Raw genomic sequence first — 18948 nt, forward strand, 5'->3', positions numbered from 1 at the left:
CTGTCACAACCCGAGAGAGACCGAGCCATGCTCCAAGTCGGAAGGAACCGACGGGCAGTGGTCAGGCTGTTTGGGGTCCACTACTCAACGACTGTGCGTCTTGAAAAGCGCTACAACCTTACTGGCACCTCTGCTGATCGTCCCCAAGCTGGCTTGCCACCGCTAGTCACGAACGCTGCAGAAGACAGTATTGCTTAGTAATAAGTTGCGCGCGCATTTTGCTAGTGTACAGTCCGCCCACTGCGCGTGTCTGGAGCATGATACAGGTACGTGAATATTAATGTTCCTTGTTGGTAAGGTATGACGGGGAACCAGTTTTGTATGGTATGGTATGGTACAACGTATACCAGAGCGCCCGTCGGGTGCCTTGAAATCCGACGGAAGAAGTGCTGCTATCGTTTTTCAAAATGGCGCCGCCCTTGATGGTCAGCATGTAATACTACAGGCCGGTTTTCAAGGCGCCATGCATCGGAAAAATAAACGGTTTTGGACAGCTTTAGGGTGTTCATATAAAAAACCAAACTCTTGAGGAATACGCCAGTGTAAGTAAAATTGTCGAGTCGTTCTCATTTCGGAAGATATTAGGATTCAAAGTTTGTGACAATCCTGCAGTTTGGATTTCAGGCATTTGAAGTAGGACTGTGGTGGCGACAGATGAGAGACAGATTGTAAAAGAGAGCCACTACAGCCCTATTTGTGGGGCTATTATCAAGGCAGACCGTAGGTTGAATTACGCCTCTACAACATGGTCGAGCCGAATGCATGCAAGGGCGCCGTAGGCAGCTAGCAGACGACTCAAACTGACCACGGAGCACAGCTGGAGATTGTTTTTCCGCGGAGGGAGGGGAACCCGGAGAAAAACCCTCGTGGTACAGAAGAGAACCAACGAACACCTCTACTCACATATTGCAGGGCCGGGAATCGAACCCAGGACCACAGTGGTGAGAGGTGAGTACTTTACGCACAATTAAGCCACCCGTGCTTGTCAAATATCATGTCAACTCAAGTCAAATACGCCCGAGGCCGTATTTGCTTTTGAATTGCCCCCCTAAAAACCGGATACGCTGCTGCTTGATGGTACCGGAAGGAGAGCATGAGTACATTCACCTGGGTTGTCATTTTTTTTTCTGTCAAAAAACTACTGCTTGTAAATGTGCTAGTGTGGTTCTTCAAACAAAATATTCTGGCTAGATTCAGAGCTCTAACCCCCTAGGGTGTATGTAGATTCATTGAAATCGGATGATTTGGGATTGTTGGGGCTAAAGTCTGAACAAAAGAAATTATCGAAGTATTAACTGAATTTTGTTCCGGCTGTCAATAGTTGCGTTAAAATTGCTTCTCTTTGTAGATTTCCCCTCATGCGTCACAACTGGAAAAATAAGTTACTCGAATTATCATTTTTTTTGCGGGGGGGGAGCATGTAGATCTGTTTTTGCTCAATGATGATATGGAGACTTTGAGGAAGCGAACGGATCCGCGCTGCATCTATAAATAGAAAGACTGTCCTAGACCCGTAGGTACTTTGTTTTTGTTCACGAACTCTGAAGTGCTGTGTATACATGTAGAATACGTTAAATGTATGCGGCAGGAACTGGGTTTTGTAGACTTGACTAAAGTCGGGATCTCTCCGAAGTCTTTGTTTATGCTTTGGATGCACATCGAGACCGTGCGCCGTTGTTTGCTTTGCGCCCTCTTGTGTCCTCTTATTGCTATGAGTAAAGTTCAGAAATCTCGACTTGGCGAATCTGCCACTTGTTTGTACACAGCGAACGGGGTCATCTGCCAAAAAATGGAAGCAGTCAGTCTCTGGACTTGTTTTTACGTCGTTCATACCTACATTATAACGAACCAGTCTATAAGTCTGACTACTTGATCGGTGGAAATTCCACACATTATGCAAGATCGTGTCGTTCACATGCAATTATGAATACATAGGGGGTCCGATTGGCTTATCCGTCACTGAAGTCGGACTTACTGGTTGGTGACGTATGACAGACGTTGTGCTATCAAATGAGGGCGCCTTATAATAAGGGTCATGAGCTGCCGGGCCGAGCGCGACGACCGTGTACTCTATATGTGAAGGGATGGCTGACTCGGGAAGACCAACATAATTCCGATTTGATTCAAGTCTACTGGATTTGCAATGCACAGAACAGCCAAGATTGGGCAGTCGCCGAAAAAAAAGTGTAACGCAATATGGCTGCTCATGGTTAAGGGCGTTCCCTTGCTAGTACGTAGGGCATGGGAAAACTCGCTCAACCGCAACACCCATACGGAAACATACACAGGCGTGCGATGTTCCTCCATTATTTGTACCAACAACACACAACTTCTTTACCGTCACCAGAGACACAAAGAAATAAGAGAGAAGTCCAAAATTGGCGAAAGATTAATTTTGTTGAAATTTCCATGAGAGACATGCACTTGTAGGGAAGTAGCCATCGTGGGATATTGTCGCGTTTGTGAATATTTTTTTGCGAATCAGAAAATTAGGCCTGGGCCCAAAAAATGTAGAAAGCTTGTAATGCAGAAAACGTTTGAAAGTATTAGTAACCTTCACTCCTTCATGCTGTTATTAAATCCGTCTGGTCTGGCACAACCGATAACATTTTAAGCATAATCTAGAGCAACCCAATTGTGTGAAAAAGACATACCGGTAACTTAATCAGCAAGTTTGTGAACACTAACTGACCATGTTAACAGCGTGCCGCGACCAGGCGTCTGGTAGCAGAAACATTCATAATTCCTTCTGAGATAATATGCTGCAGTGAAATTCGATAACGGGGATCTGAAGAGAAGGATGGAAACAAAACAGAAAACTGATTCAAACAAATCCCTTGTATCTGCTTATTACGGTTTTCCTGCATCTAGGGTAACAGAAATCTCTCTGGTTCCCTCAAATTGTCTGGGCAAACCTTGCATGACAAAAAAAAAACATGTGAACAAAACGTAGTTCAACTTTAATATAGCTCATGAGAGTGGCCGGTTGAAGCATACGTGAGGCTCACCTTGTATTTTGAAGAGCAAGACCATCTGAGCCCTATTTGGAATAAGTTGATAATAAGTTACATTATCAGAAGAAACGTTATCGTTTTTAAAACAAAATACATTCATCATCCAAAACAAATGATTGCCTGAAATGGACAGGCAGTTCCGGCCATGCAGTACCATCAAGATAATAACATATTTGAAAATTAAGCGGGTTGGTGGGTGCAGACATGTCGGTTGTTCCAAACATCGCGCAATTTTGGAAACTCACACTGTTTGCACATATATTACCAAAGATGTGATTGTCCTAGTCTGATTTTGAACGCTTGTTTTTGGAAATGGAGTATTCTTAAATATTTTGTAGATAGAACTTTAGAACATTAATGTACTTACTGTGAATTTCCATTCTATGAAGTACATTTGTATGTAGAGTGTTTTAGGATACCAGGCTTCTTGTTGAAGCTGTCTTGATTTATGACACTTTCAGTGAGAGCATCCATTATATCGTGGAGTATATGGCGTCACTGTTTTCACGAAGTGACACCGCTTGTGTTACCACAAAGTTATTCCAACACAAAGTAGTGACCGTTGCTACACGACTTGTAGTTGACATAACTCGTGTAATAATACTAAATTGTATTTCAAACACGTCAGTTTAATTTGCAGAATAGTTGAAGTTTTTATTTTAGTCACCTCTTACTAAACTTGTCTAATATTTGACCATTTTGCCAAGTGACTTTATCCATCTATTTACTGCTTAATGAAGACGTCTGCGCATGCGTTAAGGGGATATGCATCGCCTAAACCAGTCTTGCATCAAAAGGAAACTGACAAAGAATTTTTCATATGTATTCACTTGGGTTCTCTGTTAGGGAGGGTTAATGTTTTTTGAAAGGGCTTCGAAGTGGAACGAACATTCAACGGACATCAATGCAGGTGTGTCAAACACGTTGAAATGCAAATGAAAGGTCTGCTAAGTGGGCTACATTGCAATGAGAATCTGTTTAGGCATCCCATTCAAAGGGAAATTTGAGAAAAAAATTACAAACCACTTTACGTGGCAATGTATGTGCACATACTGCAAGTGCTAATGCGTGGCGGTAAAAGGTATCCTGACAACTTCGTCACTTCAGAGACAGCAGAAGGTACAAGGATTCTTCGGGTTTCTTATTCCCCTAAAGTGGAGTATATCAGGATTGCTCGACTGAAATTCGTATCAGCCTGAAGAATAAGGCGTAGTCTGCACATTGGAGCTGGGAAATTGAGTGTTATGAGACAAAGTAAACTCGCTGTACTTACATGTATCGTTTGCTGATGCATGTAGGCTTGCGTTATAGAAGCTTGAAGTCCGACTCTTTCCGTGATGCGTACTCGATTCCTGATTTGCCAGGCAAGTATCTTTTCAGACAAGTACCCCGTTTCACCTTGTCTTCAGTTTTCATTTTGCCATTTAAAGACGGAGCCTGTCGTGGAGGATTCCATATTAGGACAACTGGATTGGTCAAAAGGAGAGCTCTTGGATTAACTGATTCGATTTCACAAACAGCTGGTGAGCTGGGCGTTTAAGAATGACACGCAAGAACTGTTTACTGATAGCGACAATCTGGGCAGTAATCCTGTGCCAGATCTGTGGCTTGTTCATGCTGCTCTCGTATGGGAACTCCGGACGGACTCCCACAGCGAAGGTAGCAAGCGTCACTAACTCGGAGAGCATTATCCAAAGTAAAGACTCGCCAAGAAAAGGGGAGAGTGTGGTTTATACTCACAATATAAAGTTATCAACTGGCAGTAACTTTACGTCCAGAGAAGCCAGCAATGACTCAGTCCCTGTGAAGTTACTGACCTCACACGACCAAAAAACGAGCATTGGTTCCATTACTGGTGAAAAACCTACCCCCCCGATGAATAACTCAGACGTGATAAGAGCTGTGACTTTGAGTTCACAGGATCGAAATGGTTCCGGGCAAGTCATTAATCCGCATGGATACGGTTTGCTCATAGATGAGCCTCAAGCTTGTTTGGATGCTGCAGGAGCTCCCAAGGAAGTGTTTTTGCTGGTGTTTGTAACCAGCATTCACGCACACATCGAGCAGCGACAGGCCATTCGCGAGACCTGGGGAAGCCCGCGGGAGGTGAGGGGCAAGGAGATTGTCACGCTGTTTCTGTTTGGATACAATGGGAACGCGAACCTTCAGCGACAGCTGGAGGAGGAGTCTAGAAAGCACCACGATGTGCTCCAGGAGGACTTCCAAGACGCCTACAGGAACATGACGCTGAAGACCATCATGGGGATGAAGTGGGCCAGTACGCACTGTCCCCAGGCCTCCTACGTCATGAAGACGGACGACGACATGTACATCAGCTACGACAATCTCATCAAGCTCCTCACCAATGCAACAACCCCGTCTACAAACTACACAGTTGGGTATCTTGCCATCAGATCAGCTCCCCGTCGGAGACCTAACAACAAGTGGTACATGCCGAAGCAGTTGTTTCCTGACCCGGTGTATCCATCATACGTCACAGGAGGGGGGTACGTATTGTCGAACGACGTAGTCCGTAAAGTTTACGAAAAGTCGCTTGACACCAGATACCTTCCAATTGAGGACGTCTTTGTCGGTGTGTGTTTGAAGCTACTGAATATTATACCCATTGGAAACAAAGATTTTAACCTACATCATGTCAACTACTCCCGTAAACTCTATAAAACTTTGATTAATTCTCACGGAATGGCTCCCAAGGAAATGCGTAGAATATGGAGCGACCAGCTGAAAGCCGCACTCCGCCAAGCCCATTAATAAAAGTTATACACTCAAAATATTCTACATACTATAAAGGGTCTTGAGAGTCATGGAATTGGGGAATTAAAGAAACATGGCACTGAATCTCTGGCCCGACCTAAGGGCTTTCAATTCTGAGCAATTTGGATGCAATCGGGTGCGAAAGTGAGACTGTTTAGCCGTTTTACAGAGGGATGCATTTTCAAAATGACTACTTTCCGGGCAGTGAAATTTCCTCCAATTTGGTTTGGATGAGAATTTCTCAACATTCATCGGTTAACCCACTAAAAATTAAAAGGAAAATGAAAGAGGACATGTCCAACATCGTTTTTCTGTCCAGCCTGGACACCTGTGAGAGTTGTATTTTTTTTTTATATATTTGTGAAGTATGTCGATTTATCACTGCTGTCTATAGGAATTTATTTCCTGTGGCACACCCTATGCGCGGCGCCAGGTAATGGGGGATAATCTTTCGGACAAAGGGCTGTACGCGGCACTATGTGGTAGCCAGTGGGTGAACCTCGGTCTGATCTAATCCTACATATGAAGCAAACTATTGGACAGAGAGAGCCCCCCCCGCCGCCTTTGGTTGGTCATTGCTATATTGGTAACTTAGGAATTCTTTTCAGACACCTGGGGGTGTGACAATAGGCTGGAGTGTGTATAGGAATTGGACTTGTTGGGGGTACCCCTCTGTCCCATTTCGTGCCTGGTATATTACTATAGTCCTTGGACATTAATAAACGAGAGAGGGCGAGCACATGCTGAACGGTCTTGCGTTCGGTTTACTACACGGGGATAATCTGGTCGATACAAGAAGAAGGCCCTGCTGGCCCTGGCTGAAACTCTTTATCCTTGAACTAGTGTTTTACGTCCTGTTACCCTATACATGTACATGTTTGTGGTTTTTACAAATTCAAACCGAGCGGAGTATTACTGTTGATCTTTATTGTTGAGTAAATGTAAAATACATCATTATATAAAAATTATGAATTCTCGTGGGCGGCATGACGTCAAAGATATTCGGCCTCCTTCTGGTAGCTGGGGCATGTCTCCCTAATGATTAGGGAGATAAATTTTGCGACCTTAGGGAGACATCATTAAATGATAAAGTTAACGTTAAAGTTCAACACAGAGAGCCTCGGTTTCGATGCAGATATGCGCAGACGGCGCTAATGTGAAATCCCTCTGTTATTTCCTTGTATTTTTTACAGCCACCCTGTGGGTCCCTCACACAACATAATAACAGTGTAGCAATTTCTTCATATAACCAGCTATACGCTGTTGGTAGGTTTGATGTATTATACACTGTGTGTACAATTTCTTCTTAAAATCTGAGAATAAAGATCGATAAAGATCTTCAAGGCATTGCGGTTGAGGGAAGGGAATTTCGAACATCCCAGTATGCTGACGACACGGTTTTGTTCGTGAATGGCTCAGCGAAGTCAATGCAGGCTGCTTTCCGAATTCTTGACCAATTTGCTGATATGTCTGGTTTAAAGATTAACGTTGAGAAGACGAATGCCATTTGGGTTGGTTCAATGAAAGATAGTGAGGATAAGCTTTGTGAAGAGATCAACGCGAACTGGGTCGCGGCTAAGCAACCTTTTAGAACTCTTGGTATTGACTTCTCCACTGATCTTAACTCTATGATTTCGCTGAATTACAATAGGATTATCCTGACGTAACGTGGCCAGATTTTTAATTGGTCAAAGAGACATTTAACAGTGTTGGGCAGAATTGCTTTAGTTAAATCATTACTTGTGTCAAAACTTATCTACCTTGTGTTAACCCTTCCTGATCCTCCCTGTGATATGATTAAGGAGTTAAATAGTCTGGTTTTTAATTTTATTTGGAAAGGACACGACCAAGTGGCCAGCAACCAAATTATACAAGATTATGGTCAGGATGGGTTGCAAATGGTTGACGTTCGGCTTTATTTAGAAGCTCTGAAAGTTACCCGGTTACGTAGACTCCTTAAAGCTCAGCCCTCAGGTAGGTCTACTTTGTGCAACTGTATTTTTGATATCTCCCGATTGTCCTTAGTGGAAGGTGGTTCAATTAAATCGATTGGTGCCTGAATAGTTCGTAACGCCTTTTAGTTCGATGTGTTTACAGCATGGTCTAACTTTACTCGGGCCCATTTGCCTACAACGAAAGCGGAGGTATGGAGGAGTTCTCTTTGGTTCAATGATAAAAATAAGATTAAAGGCAGATGTACTTATTACAAACATTGGTTGAGTAAAGGTGTTAAGTTTATTGGTGATTTAATAAATGAGAATGGCATTTTTGTTTCTCTGGATGAGTTTAAGAATGTATTTGATGTCAACATCAACTTTTTAGAGTACGGTGGAGTGTTGAGAGCAATTAAGTTGTCTTTTAGAGAATTCATGTCAGACAGTTCAGTTATTTACTTCCCATTTTTGCCGTTCAACTTCAAGCGCTCTTAAAGGACCAGAAAGGATCACGAGGGATCTATGATGTTTTAGTGTCTTCTAAACGTGTGCCAAGAAAATTCATAGATAAGTGGAATGTTAAACTGAATATAGATTTTGATTTTTCGAAGTGGTCTTTAATTTTAAATACTTGAACAGTTGACACTAAACTATGTTGGTTCCAATTTATATTAATACACCGGATCCTGGGAACTAATTTATTGTTGTCTAAGATTGGTAAGGCAGACACCAATCTTTGTACATTCTGTAACGAGGAAGAGGAGACACTTGTTCATCTTTTTTGCTCGTGTACCTACTCTATCTTTTTTTGGTCCTCGGTATTTCTATGGATTAAAGAGAAGACCAATCCGTCTATTGCGAGGGACAATAACGTCTTTTTATTTAGCAACACCAATGTTACACGTCATGGTAAAGTGGTTACTTTAATATTGTTCATCTGTAGATTCCATGTGTATAAAATGAAAATGAATAAAAAACGACCCTCAATTTCTGTCTTAAAAAAGGATTTTGTTTATTTGATGGAAAAATTCATGTTTTATGGAACTGGAACTAGCTCCAAATTTCACAAGAAATAGGACCAATTAGTCATATTAGGCCAAGGCTAGTAGGTTTTTAGTATTATTGAAATTTTAATCTGTATTTCTTATTTTATAAATTGATAGCATGGATGTTTAAAAGGACACAGTGAACAATAAAGGAGAATCCCAGAAAAAAATCTGAGAATGAAAATTACATTGGGGAAAGTGAGTGTAATTTGTCGGTGATCTTAGCTTACACTGATTTGGCGCATATTTGGTGAAATCCGTTATACTGTACATTGCTTCGAAAGTGTTAAAATTACAACCGAGTCGCGAAGTTGCCGAATCCCACCAACTTCTGATTATCTATATGAATCTGTAGCATAAGCAACCTGTTGGTATCTTGGAAAATACTTCAAACGCTGTGGACTTGGTTGTAAAATGGACTTAAACTGATAGTAAAATGTGAATGCAAATCGTTTGTATATCGAATAATTAACTTCTTTTCTTGTGAGCATCTATTACAGGTCAAAATAATTGACTGTCGTTTTCTTTATTATATATGTCAAATAAGCCACCCAGCTTTGTACAAACTTTTAAATAAGATATCTAATAGGCAATAGTGTTCGTACGTGCCACAACATTCCTGTTTTCTTTATTCTTTTACTGGTTTCAAACCCACTGAAGTACAAGTGGCGTAGTTGATTTATGTCATGCTCCTAAAACATTTTCCTCTCGTCTGACCTCTTGGTTACACTTGTGTCACTGGTTAAGAAGTAATCGTTTGTAAATCAAAATACATTCATCATCTAAGCACATCCGTGCCTAAAAGAAAGTTCACTTTGACCGAAAGTGGATGTGCGGTTACAGCGATGTAGTGCCATCAAGAAAATAACAGATATTTGACAATTAAGTGGGTTTGTGCGTGCGAACATGTCAGTCGCTTCCAAGCCCCCGCTATTTTCGAAAACTCTCACAGTTTGTGCGTGCGTACCAAATATTTGTAGCGATTACTGCTGGTCTGAAATCGAACCCTCGTTTCTTAAAATGGAGTTTTCATACAGGGTAACAAAATCAATTTGTTATAATGCAATACTACAAACCCTCAAAATGCACCTGTGTCTCATTTAACCCAATTGCCAACTTTTGTCTCACTATTTCATGGGGTATTTTGCTGCGCTGTTGGTTTTATGCTAATGAGATTTCCATATTTATGAGCAAAACTGTGATGTCATTCCATGATGAAAAAAGTGATGCATTTTGTAGATTTGACTGGACTAAATTTTCTGTTCTTTGCCTCTTCGTTGTTGTTTACTTTCATAGCAATAAGTGAGTACCAGTGTTTTTCTAAGAAATATTTTCAGTGAGAATATTCTGGGTTCACATGTTTATTACAAAAACCTGTGCAATGAACTATGTATTCCCTAGATGACATCACAGCGACAGCGCCCTCAGTTGTCCAGGAAAGCGTGGATATTTTAAATGTTTAAAAAGTGCGCTTTTCTCTACATTTAACTAAACAGCAGTGTCAAAGAATGTTCACACATTGAATAATAGTACAAAGTTGCAGAAAACCTGGATCTAAGAAAGAGCCATTGCGGCTACCCTTTAAGAAGTAGGCAGAAAGATTTTTGAACATAACAAAAGCTATTGGTCATCCTCACTGTTGTTTTAAAGTACCATTGTAGACTGGTTCGGCATACTTGGCTGGCTGTTTGAATAAGCAATTGTGGCTGTGGCTCTTCCAATAAGAGCATTCATCATAACGTGAAGTATTATTTTGTCACTGTTTTCACGAAGTGACACGGTTGCCACCAAGGAATTCCAACAATACCATCGTTAACCTAAAATATTATATTACAGGACACAAAGTTAATCACAACTTGTGTGACAATACTAAGTTACATTTGAAGCATGTCAGTTGAAGTTGCAGAATAGTTTCATGTTTCACTTTACCACTTCGGGGCACAATAAACAACGCTGTCGCTGTGTTTGTGCTGATTCAACCTTGGCTGCGGACTAAGAGAGATCATGCTGGACGTGGAAAGTCCCCGTCACGAGAGTACACAATGTCATACGGCACAACAGTCTCAATAGACTGGTTCCTAGTTTCTCTATCATTGGTCAAAGCAATGATAGATACCAGCCCAGCAGGTTGCTTTGGCTGTTTTTCACAGCATTTCATGTCTCTGGTTCACCTTTTTTTAAGGGATGAAAATTCTGATATGCAGATATATTTTTAAACTTGATAAACAACGAGTTCCAACTTTACATTGACCGTTCCACTTTAAAAACGTACACTGCCAATGCCTTACCCGTTGAAGTTTATGTTCAGTTCAAGATGTTCAAGTTCAGTGTCTTCTCAGACACCGACAGTCACTTCTGTAGCTCTGGTATTTACTGAGTTTAAACTGGTTTCGGGCTGAACTGTCGCGCCTCCGCGTCCACGACAGAACAACTTCTTGAAGCCGGCCTGGAACTGCTTATACTTGAAGGCATAGATGAGCGGGTTGACAGCAGAGTTCGCTGCCACCAGAGCCACTGAGATGATGTACTGGGGGGAGGCATCGTCGAAGGGGGCGCCCAGATTGGCGCTGAGAAGGAGGGAGGCGTTGAGGGACCAGCAACAGACGAAGGCCGCAAAGACCATCACCAGGGTCTTGAAGGTGTTGCGGCGGGCCCGCAAGAGGGACTCGTCAGCCGACTCGTGGACCGGGTTGGCATGGTTGGATGGCCCAGAGACGACGCTAATGTTGGCGTGTCGGCGAGCGCTGCGCTTGAGCTCCACCATGATGTGGGTGTAGGCGAAGAGCATGGAGGCGACCGGGATGAAAAACTGCAGGCCGGGCACCAGGACACCGATGACTCGCAGTTTGAAGTCGAAATAGCGATGGCAGTGGTCTACATCGAATCGGTAGAGCTCCGTGGCATAAACGGCCACCGCCAAGCCGGCCAACCAGACGCAGGTTATGGCGACCGCGGCTCCGACACGGCTGCAGATGGTCTGAAACTTGAAGGGGTAAACGATGGCCAGGTACCTCTCGAAGGTGAGGGCCACCAAGTTGAAGGAGGAGACGACGTAGAAGGCCCAGAGGAAATAGTTTGAGATCCAGATCTTGCAGAGGAGCAGGCCGGCCACGCCGCCAGGCAGGGGCCTGGATATGGGGACGACGCTGCTGAGCAGCATCACGATGGAGCCGAGAAAGTCGACGGTGGCTTGGTTGAAGATGAAGGCGTTGGTCAAGGTGTGCATGGCGCGGTCCTGCCAGATGACCAAGCAAACCAGGGCGTTGCCCAGCATGCCCAACACTCCCACGATGCCCTGCACGATGAATATGGGGGACACCTCGTACGCCATGTCTCGAAAAGCTGTGACCACAGGTCCAAAGATGACGACAAAATATTTCCCAAAATCTACCAGCCGTTTAAAGAAAGGGCAAGAGATCTGATTCAGATTCCGACGATGGGTTGTGACTGCAGATCGTCGGATGAAACCTCGGAAGAATTAGAATGACATTTCCGATCGTTAACTGAAACAGATCCTTAACTTCAGTCCTTCTTGGGTGAGTTAGACGCTGAGTTTTGATTTTGTTTAAAACGCCAGCTGTTCACGTTTTTGAATGCTCCTGCTCAAATGGAACAAGCAAACTTGATTCGAATTTCCCGTCACTCTTGCAGGAATTCAAAATAACTTTTGAGACCAGGCCCTTGTGTGAGACGCTGTTAGACTGCCCCGCGGACGAGTCCTGATTCAGCTACAGTCGATTCGACTGTTTTGCTCGAGGGAGCCTCCTCGTCTGTGCGATCTTCACCGGGTCGGTCGCACCTGGCACATTGCCGAGAAAACTACGCCGATTCAATTAGGCCCTTGGCCGAGGTACGTGACTGGGTCCCATCGCCACAAGAGCAGCACTAGCGGAGCGCACTTGTCGTATGTGTGTGCGGAGTTTGCACGCGTCGGTTTTGCTGTTCTAGACATTTGAAGGCCGACTTGGATGCAGTATAAGTCCACTTGACAACGACGAGGCCTTGCCCTGTTGACGCTGAAAAGATTACTTTACTTGTCCCTTGATCTTCAAACAGATACATCTATGAGGTTGACGTTAAAAGGCTGACGTGGTTATGCCAACTTGGATTAATTTATTTGGATGGAGTTGGTGAAGACCATATCAATTACTGACGAATATGCATGATGTCAAGACATGCATCATGTATGAGCGAGAATTGAGATTGTAAGCCTTGGTGGATAATGGCTGGAAACCTTGGAAGTGTTCTCGAGTTATACCAGGAAATCGAGAACGTTAATGGCTTGCTTTTTATTGTATTTTTCGTTCGAATCGATGCGCCATCTGCGTCTCGCCAGAGTGGTTGGGCCATGTGCTACAGCATGCCTAGGCTGTCGGCCAAGCGTCGTCTCTTTTGTGGATGGGGCCAACGGGAGTCGAGGAGGCTATTTCATCGTCTTTTTGTCATCAGATATCTCGAGGCGATTGATTTTCTTCTTATCAGTGCGTTTAATCGGAAAAGAAAACGACACAAACCATACGCAGAAAGAGAAAAGATTTTCACCGAAAACGTTTTGCATGTTTTCAGTAAATGCATCAGTTACCCCCTTGAGATTTCATGTGTTGTCATTATTGAAAGGAATAAGACGCGCCGACATTTAGAAACGGTACTGTTACCTTTCAGGAGAGGAAATTGATGCTCTTTCTGATTACAAACATTTGGAGATTCGGTTCAGAAAAAGCCACCACTATGCCCTTGAAACAAAAACCTGATTATGCCACGGACGCCCGGCGCTAAAATGGCAGGCAGTGGAAACCTTTGTCGCTATCTGATTTGCTCACACGTTGTGAGTAATGCGAACCACCCCAAACACAAACCCTCTCACAAAAAGCATTCAGTCAAATTGCTGACTGCGTCATTCATTCGATGAAATATGGATCCTTTACGCGATCCGTATCTCGCACGGAAACCAAGCAGTTTACTGAGTAGTAGGGTGCAGTAATGTCGGTTTTGACGTAATGGACGTGAAAAGGCGTATTGTTTTGTTGTTTTTTTTTCCCAAGGCAAGCCTTTGAATAAATATCAGCCCTGTTCTATTTTAAAGCAAGTTGTAAAATTTTTCTCTCGTGTTCCCTTTTTCATTGCCGAAGTCTCACGGTTCCCTTTGTATTCTCTCCAGACGGCATTGGACACAATGGAGACATGGAGCCGTCGTTTGAGCGTCAGGGTCCCTCGAATGTTTGTTGCACGTGCACGCGCACATACAGCTCAGCATTTCCAAAATGGACGAGTAATCAGTGCGTCATTACCTGACCAAGATTGCTTCACACACGACTGCGTTCGTATCGTTTGTATCGCTTGGGGAGACATTAGCTCTTGGAAGTGCGGTGTACTTTGCGGCTTAAGGCTCATTTATTTGGCTCCCTCCATATCGTTTCTTTCTCCAATTAATTGTGGACAGCCTGAGCCGTTGTTATTTTATATTACATGTCTTATCATCTTGCACATTTGGCGGCGTCGCACGGCAATATTTGTCCATCCATAATTTATGGTTAATGAAAAGCCTTTTCATTTAAAATTGACTGACCAAATACCAAATTAGAAATGTAGCAAAATGAAATAATAGCCACTAAAAAATTCTGCACGACTAAAAATTCATTTTGGTTTCCGCTACATAAGCAGTTTAATGGTTCGCTGACATGGGAAAGCTGCTCTGGACTTTCTATATGATGAGGTTTACCGGCTCAGAACTTTGTCGGGAACGGATTATCTTACACACAGACAATCATTCTTTTTTCCCGTCGGGAGTTGAATTTTTTTTTTAAAACCTTTGTCTCTTATTTGTCTTCTTCGATTTTGGAGGAGTGAACGGAATTGATATGTGTACTCTAGCGGGCAGCTCGCCTGAAGCAGCCGCTATGCAGCGGCTGCCCCGGGACGCTGTAAAAGGTATTCGTCTTGCATAAATACTCCACGGTTGTTGCTGATCGTACTGAAATTAAGGTTGGCAACTTTCACATGACCTCGATTAGGCAAACGCGTAGGCGTTGCCAGGAGTTTTTACGAGGGGGGGCAAACCATTTTCCCCGGGGGGGTATCGGGGGGGGGAAGCACTGCAAAAACGATCAACCCTGCTTCATGAAATACCCATAGACACATGCGTTGTGTCCAACACGGCCGACCTGGCGTCCAACTTGGTGTAACACAGATACCGCGATCGTATCCAACCGATGACACATTCAGAAGGACCTTTGTTTCCATGTGCATGACTGCCATGTTTCCAGAAACTGTTTTGTGTCCCTGTGGAACAAAAGCTCGTACCAAAAGAATGGCCTCCATAAAGAACGTGCATTCCTTCTCTGGTCTGTTTTGTCCCCGACGCAAATCCATCTTTGAAATAGTTGTTTGGTCTTGTTTGGTTAATATCTTAACATGAAGTCTCGCTGGAGCATAACGAGAATAGAGAATCACTGTACTTTTCATTAAGTACATTCCGTTCAGGTACGAAAATTGAGTACACGTAATTTGATTTTCTCTCCAGGTCAATACTAAGCTTGCTCAAAGACCTATTTATTTATTAATTTCATTGCTGGGTGCATCAATTGCAATACATAACCTATGCCACGGAAAACACTGTTGGCTGTTACACCCAAGTCGGGGCCCCACTTTGGGATGGAGGTTGTTGACAAATTGCATCAATCGAATAAGGTCGATATGTCGCGGCATTTTCATCAATTGTCGAATCTGACCGACCCAAATATTGTGTTCGTCCCTCCTCCGTTATTTCACTCAAGAAAATAATTGTGGCTTCGAGTGGCAGGTTGATCCTTTGTGGTAACTTTACAGGTATAACTGCTATATATAGTATAAGTATATCAACACTCTGCGTTGTGTTGTGCCACAATCATATTTGATTATCATGAATAGATTTAACTGTGTCAAATCAGGCCGCCAAACAAAGGAATTATGTCGGCTGTTGGGTTAGTTTTTTTGTACTTTATTCACATGATAAAGTTGAGTATCTGCTTGATTCTAATATACAAACAGAGAAAGTGGTTGCAAACGAACAGCTCGTTTGTGCAGCGTGCTGTTAAACTTGTTATGAAGCTCTTCAAAGCGCTAAGGCGTTAACTGACATGTCCTTGAAAATATAATCTTTCTGTGGTTTTACCAAATTGTGAAGTTTGAAATATACCAGTTCATTTTTGATCAATGACGTAACCTTTTTGGCGGGAGTAAGTCATACCACTTCGCCTGATGTTCAGACAATGCCTTCCCTTTCGGCAGACCGGCTCAGCATGCAGTGAATATCTCCATTCATCCGCATGACTCCCGGGACAACAATCACGCGATCTTGCGTGTGGACATGTAAACAAAGATCGATGTCCCATCTCTGCATTGCTTGGCAATAACAACCTCCCACTTCTGCCATTTTCTCATTCCGTCACAATTTTTCCTTAACCTCGTGATCGGGGACCCCACGGATTTCAACTGATTTTCGATTTGACGTTGCGAGTTTGTTTACTGGACAACACCCCCTGTTTCGGAAGCTGATGAAAACCTGCCATTTTTAACATTCTACAAGACACAAGGATGCAGTGTCCCAACTCAAGGAAAATTCTCCGCCAGGCCGAGGCACACAAAAAGTACCCCCCAGAGATTGTTTCAAAAAAGAGGGGTCTGTTTGGGCCAAGAAATGGTGGGATTGTGTCAGTATGGCCCAGGATCATCTCTGTAGATTCAGGGGCACCCATCTGGGGGCAAAGCAGACAAAAATGGGATTAAAAATTAGTCAGAAGAGCCCGAGGAAGGTGAGGGATGTCATTTGAAAAAATGGCCGCTGGGAAGGCTTAGCAACATTCACTTTTTTGAGGGTGAGTTTGTTTTGGGCGGATAATTAAAAAAACGTCATTGCTTTCCCTACCAAAAATTGAAAATCAAATAAAATCTGAAGGACCAAACAACACATTTGTTTTGTTTGAGAGGCCTCAGGGACTTCAGTTGCCTGCCATGGGGCTCCAAACTTGGTTGATTTTACACTATTTTCAGTGCAGCTTGAATTGGTTCAGTGCACCCACATGTCTGAGACGAGTCGGGAACATGGCGCTGAAAGTTGTCATAGAAACGACAGGAGCATTTACTCAAGTGCAAAACCTAAGTTATTTGAGGCAGAAGATGCAAAGTTTTTTCACTTAGAGTCTTTTTTATGACATGAACGTCATTTGAGATAATTCTTTTTTTTAAAGCGACCCATTTTCGCCCTCGCATGGTTGCTACTACACATGGAATGAAATCACTTGACCTTGTTGTGACCACTTTCAATCTCGAATCTTTACCGTTTTTGATATTAGCGAGGTGAACGATGAAGCTATACGTGAGCGAAAGCTTTCTGAGTACGGAAAGTGACAAGAATTTCAATCTGTTCCTTTTGTTGCTGAACCCACTCTTTTTTGTGTACCGAGCGAAACGGACGATCTGTGACCTTTCAAAGACGGCGTTGGCGAGTAAACGGTGGAAAAGGTGAACTTGAAACCAGAACGAATTCTAAGTGTTTTAATTCTATTAAGCAGTTGTTTATTCCATAATGGACAAAGCGAACGCCCGTGGTATCCCGGCAGATTCGGTGGTTAATTTTTATGCCTGACACCCTCGCATATCGTCGCTTCTGACTGGCTTGCGCCCAGAGTACGGGTCACAAATTAAAATGCTCACGTAATATCTGACAGCGGGTACTGCCGAATAGATGACAGACCCAGATCTGAAGCATGCAGAGAACAAAGAAAAAACAACAACAACAACAACAAACAGGGGAAAAAATGGTGCAGATCACAGCCCCTTTGATTTCAGTATGCAAATGCAGAGCTGCTGCAGAAAAGTCTTCGCTGTTTCTGCATTGATGCTGCGTTATGCCGGAAATACGAGTGCGATCAAAACAATTTTCTCCTCTTCGTATTCGATGACCTTCAACAAGCAAGTGGGTGATTGAAACGCGTGAATTTAAATTAACAACAGACCGCGAAGGTACTCTGAATGCGGTAGAGCCTATAGCCTTATTGACTTACACCATTCCCAATTGGAAGGTCCTTGTACAGAAAATCACGACTGGAACACTTCTAGTTCATTTCCCAGGGCTGGTGAAACTGATTAAAATATGGCCGACATATTGGATTAGAATATATCAAAGTCACAGGAGACTTTTAGAGTACCTTGACGACAACCAACGCAATCACTCTCATATGATTACCCAGCTACGTCCAATTATTTGGATCATATTGAAAACGCGTATGCCAAAAAATAACCTTATGACGTAAACAAGAATTTTTTGTTAATTAACATGTCTTGATGTAATGCTCTACCGATGGTTAAAAAGTCACTCCTCTCCTGATTTTGGGCAACATCCTGGAAAATTTAAATCCCCCTTTGGCATTGATGATGCCTGCCTTCCAAGAGGCCAGTAGACAAGGAAGGACTTCATGGGGAAAGGTTCATTAAAGTCAGTACTCGTAAATTAGACAGGCAACACGGCTAGTGTCGTGTTAGCACCATAGAGTTCGATATAATAATATCCAACTCGACGGTTAGCACCCTTCGCTACTGCGTAACCATGACAAGCTACCACCACAGAATCGATTTCTATCCATATAATTTGGCGCAAAGCACGTGAATTATTTTTATTGATATTGTGACCGTGGGTACTTGATATTTCCTAAAATCTTTGTCCTCCAACGCACTGCAGCTGCTAGCAAGGAAAATCCAATATACAACCAGGGTAATTTTGGTAACCAAGTTTAAAAATTTGGGGCGTTACTTCCAAGACCTACAAGCAGACATTGAAAGTCAGCCTTCTATAACCTTGTCTCAAGTTGTGTTCCCCATTAACCTGATTGAAGTATGGCGGACACAATGGGAGGGCGCTATTTGAATTGGGTGAGTTTTGAGCAAACGCAAATTTGATTGAAATCAAACCAAACAGTATTGTGTCCACAATACTTCAAATAGGTTCCCGGAACTAATTGAGCATAAGTTCTGATGGCGGGTGTTCGACACAGATGGCAATGCCTGGCATGTAAAATAATTCCGAGAGATTTAACTTCATTAAGTTTACAAAGAGCATCTCTTGACGGCTAAAATCTATTTTTCACACTAGGCCCCTAATAGACAAACTGTTTATCGTGTACATGCTAAAAATAGGAATCTAAC

The 18948-nt window shown here is 43.0% G+C and overlaps 3 protein-coding genes across 3 annotated transcripts in view; 2 read left to right on the forward strand and 1 right to left on the reverse strand.

Annotated features, from left to right (window-relative positions):
• The first annotated feature begins 397 nt into the window (after positions 1-397).
• Positions 398-18948, forward strand: part of ret (ret proto-oncogene) — a 72839-nt gene continuing 54288 nt past the window's right edge. Inside the window, exon 1 of the mRNA XM_087130067.1 lies at positions 398-948. The gene's annotated coding sequence lies outside the window, so the exon portion shown is untranslated. The remainder of the gene's footprint in view (positions 949-18948) is intronic.
• Positions 3660-8956, forward strand: LOC110977554 (beta-1,3-galactosyltransferase 1-like). Its single transcript, XM_022231785.2, has one exon. The coding sequence runs from the start codon at positions 4557-4559 to the stop codon at positions 5784-5786; it is 1230 nt and encodes a 409-aa protein (XP_022087477.2). The 5' UTR covers positions 3660-4556; the 3' UTR covers positions 5787-8956.
• LOC110977555 (kappa-type opioid receptor-like) lies at positions 10115-13824 on the reverse strand. The gene has a single exon (XM_087130045.1). The coding sequence runs from the start codon at positions 12098-12100 to the stop codon at positions 11105-11107; it is 996 nt and encodes a 331-aa protein (XP_086986171.1). The 5' UTR covers positions 12101-13824; the 3' UTR covers positions 10115-11104.

The sequence above is a fragment of the Acanthaster planci genome, linkage group LG19, assembly GCF_054643075.1.
Source record: "Acanthaster planci isolate LZ-2023a linkage group LG19, COTS_SCS, whole genome shotgun sequence".
In the NCBI taxonomy this organism is placed as follows: Eukaryota; Metazoa; Echinodermata; class Asteroidea; order Valvatida; family Acanthasteridae; genus Acanthaster; species Acanthaster planci.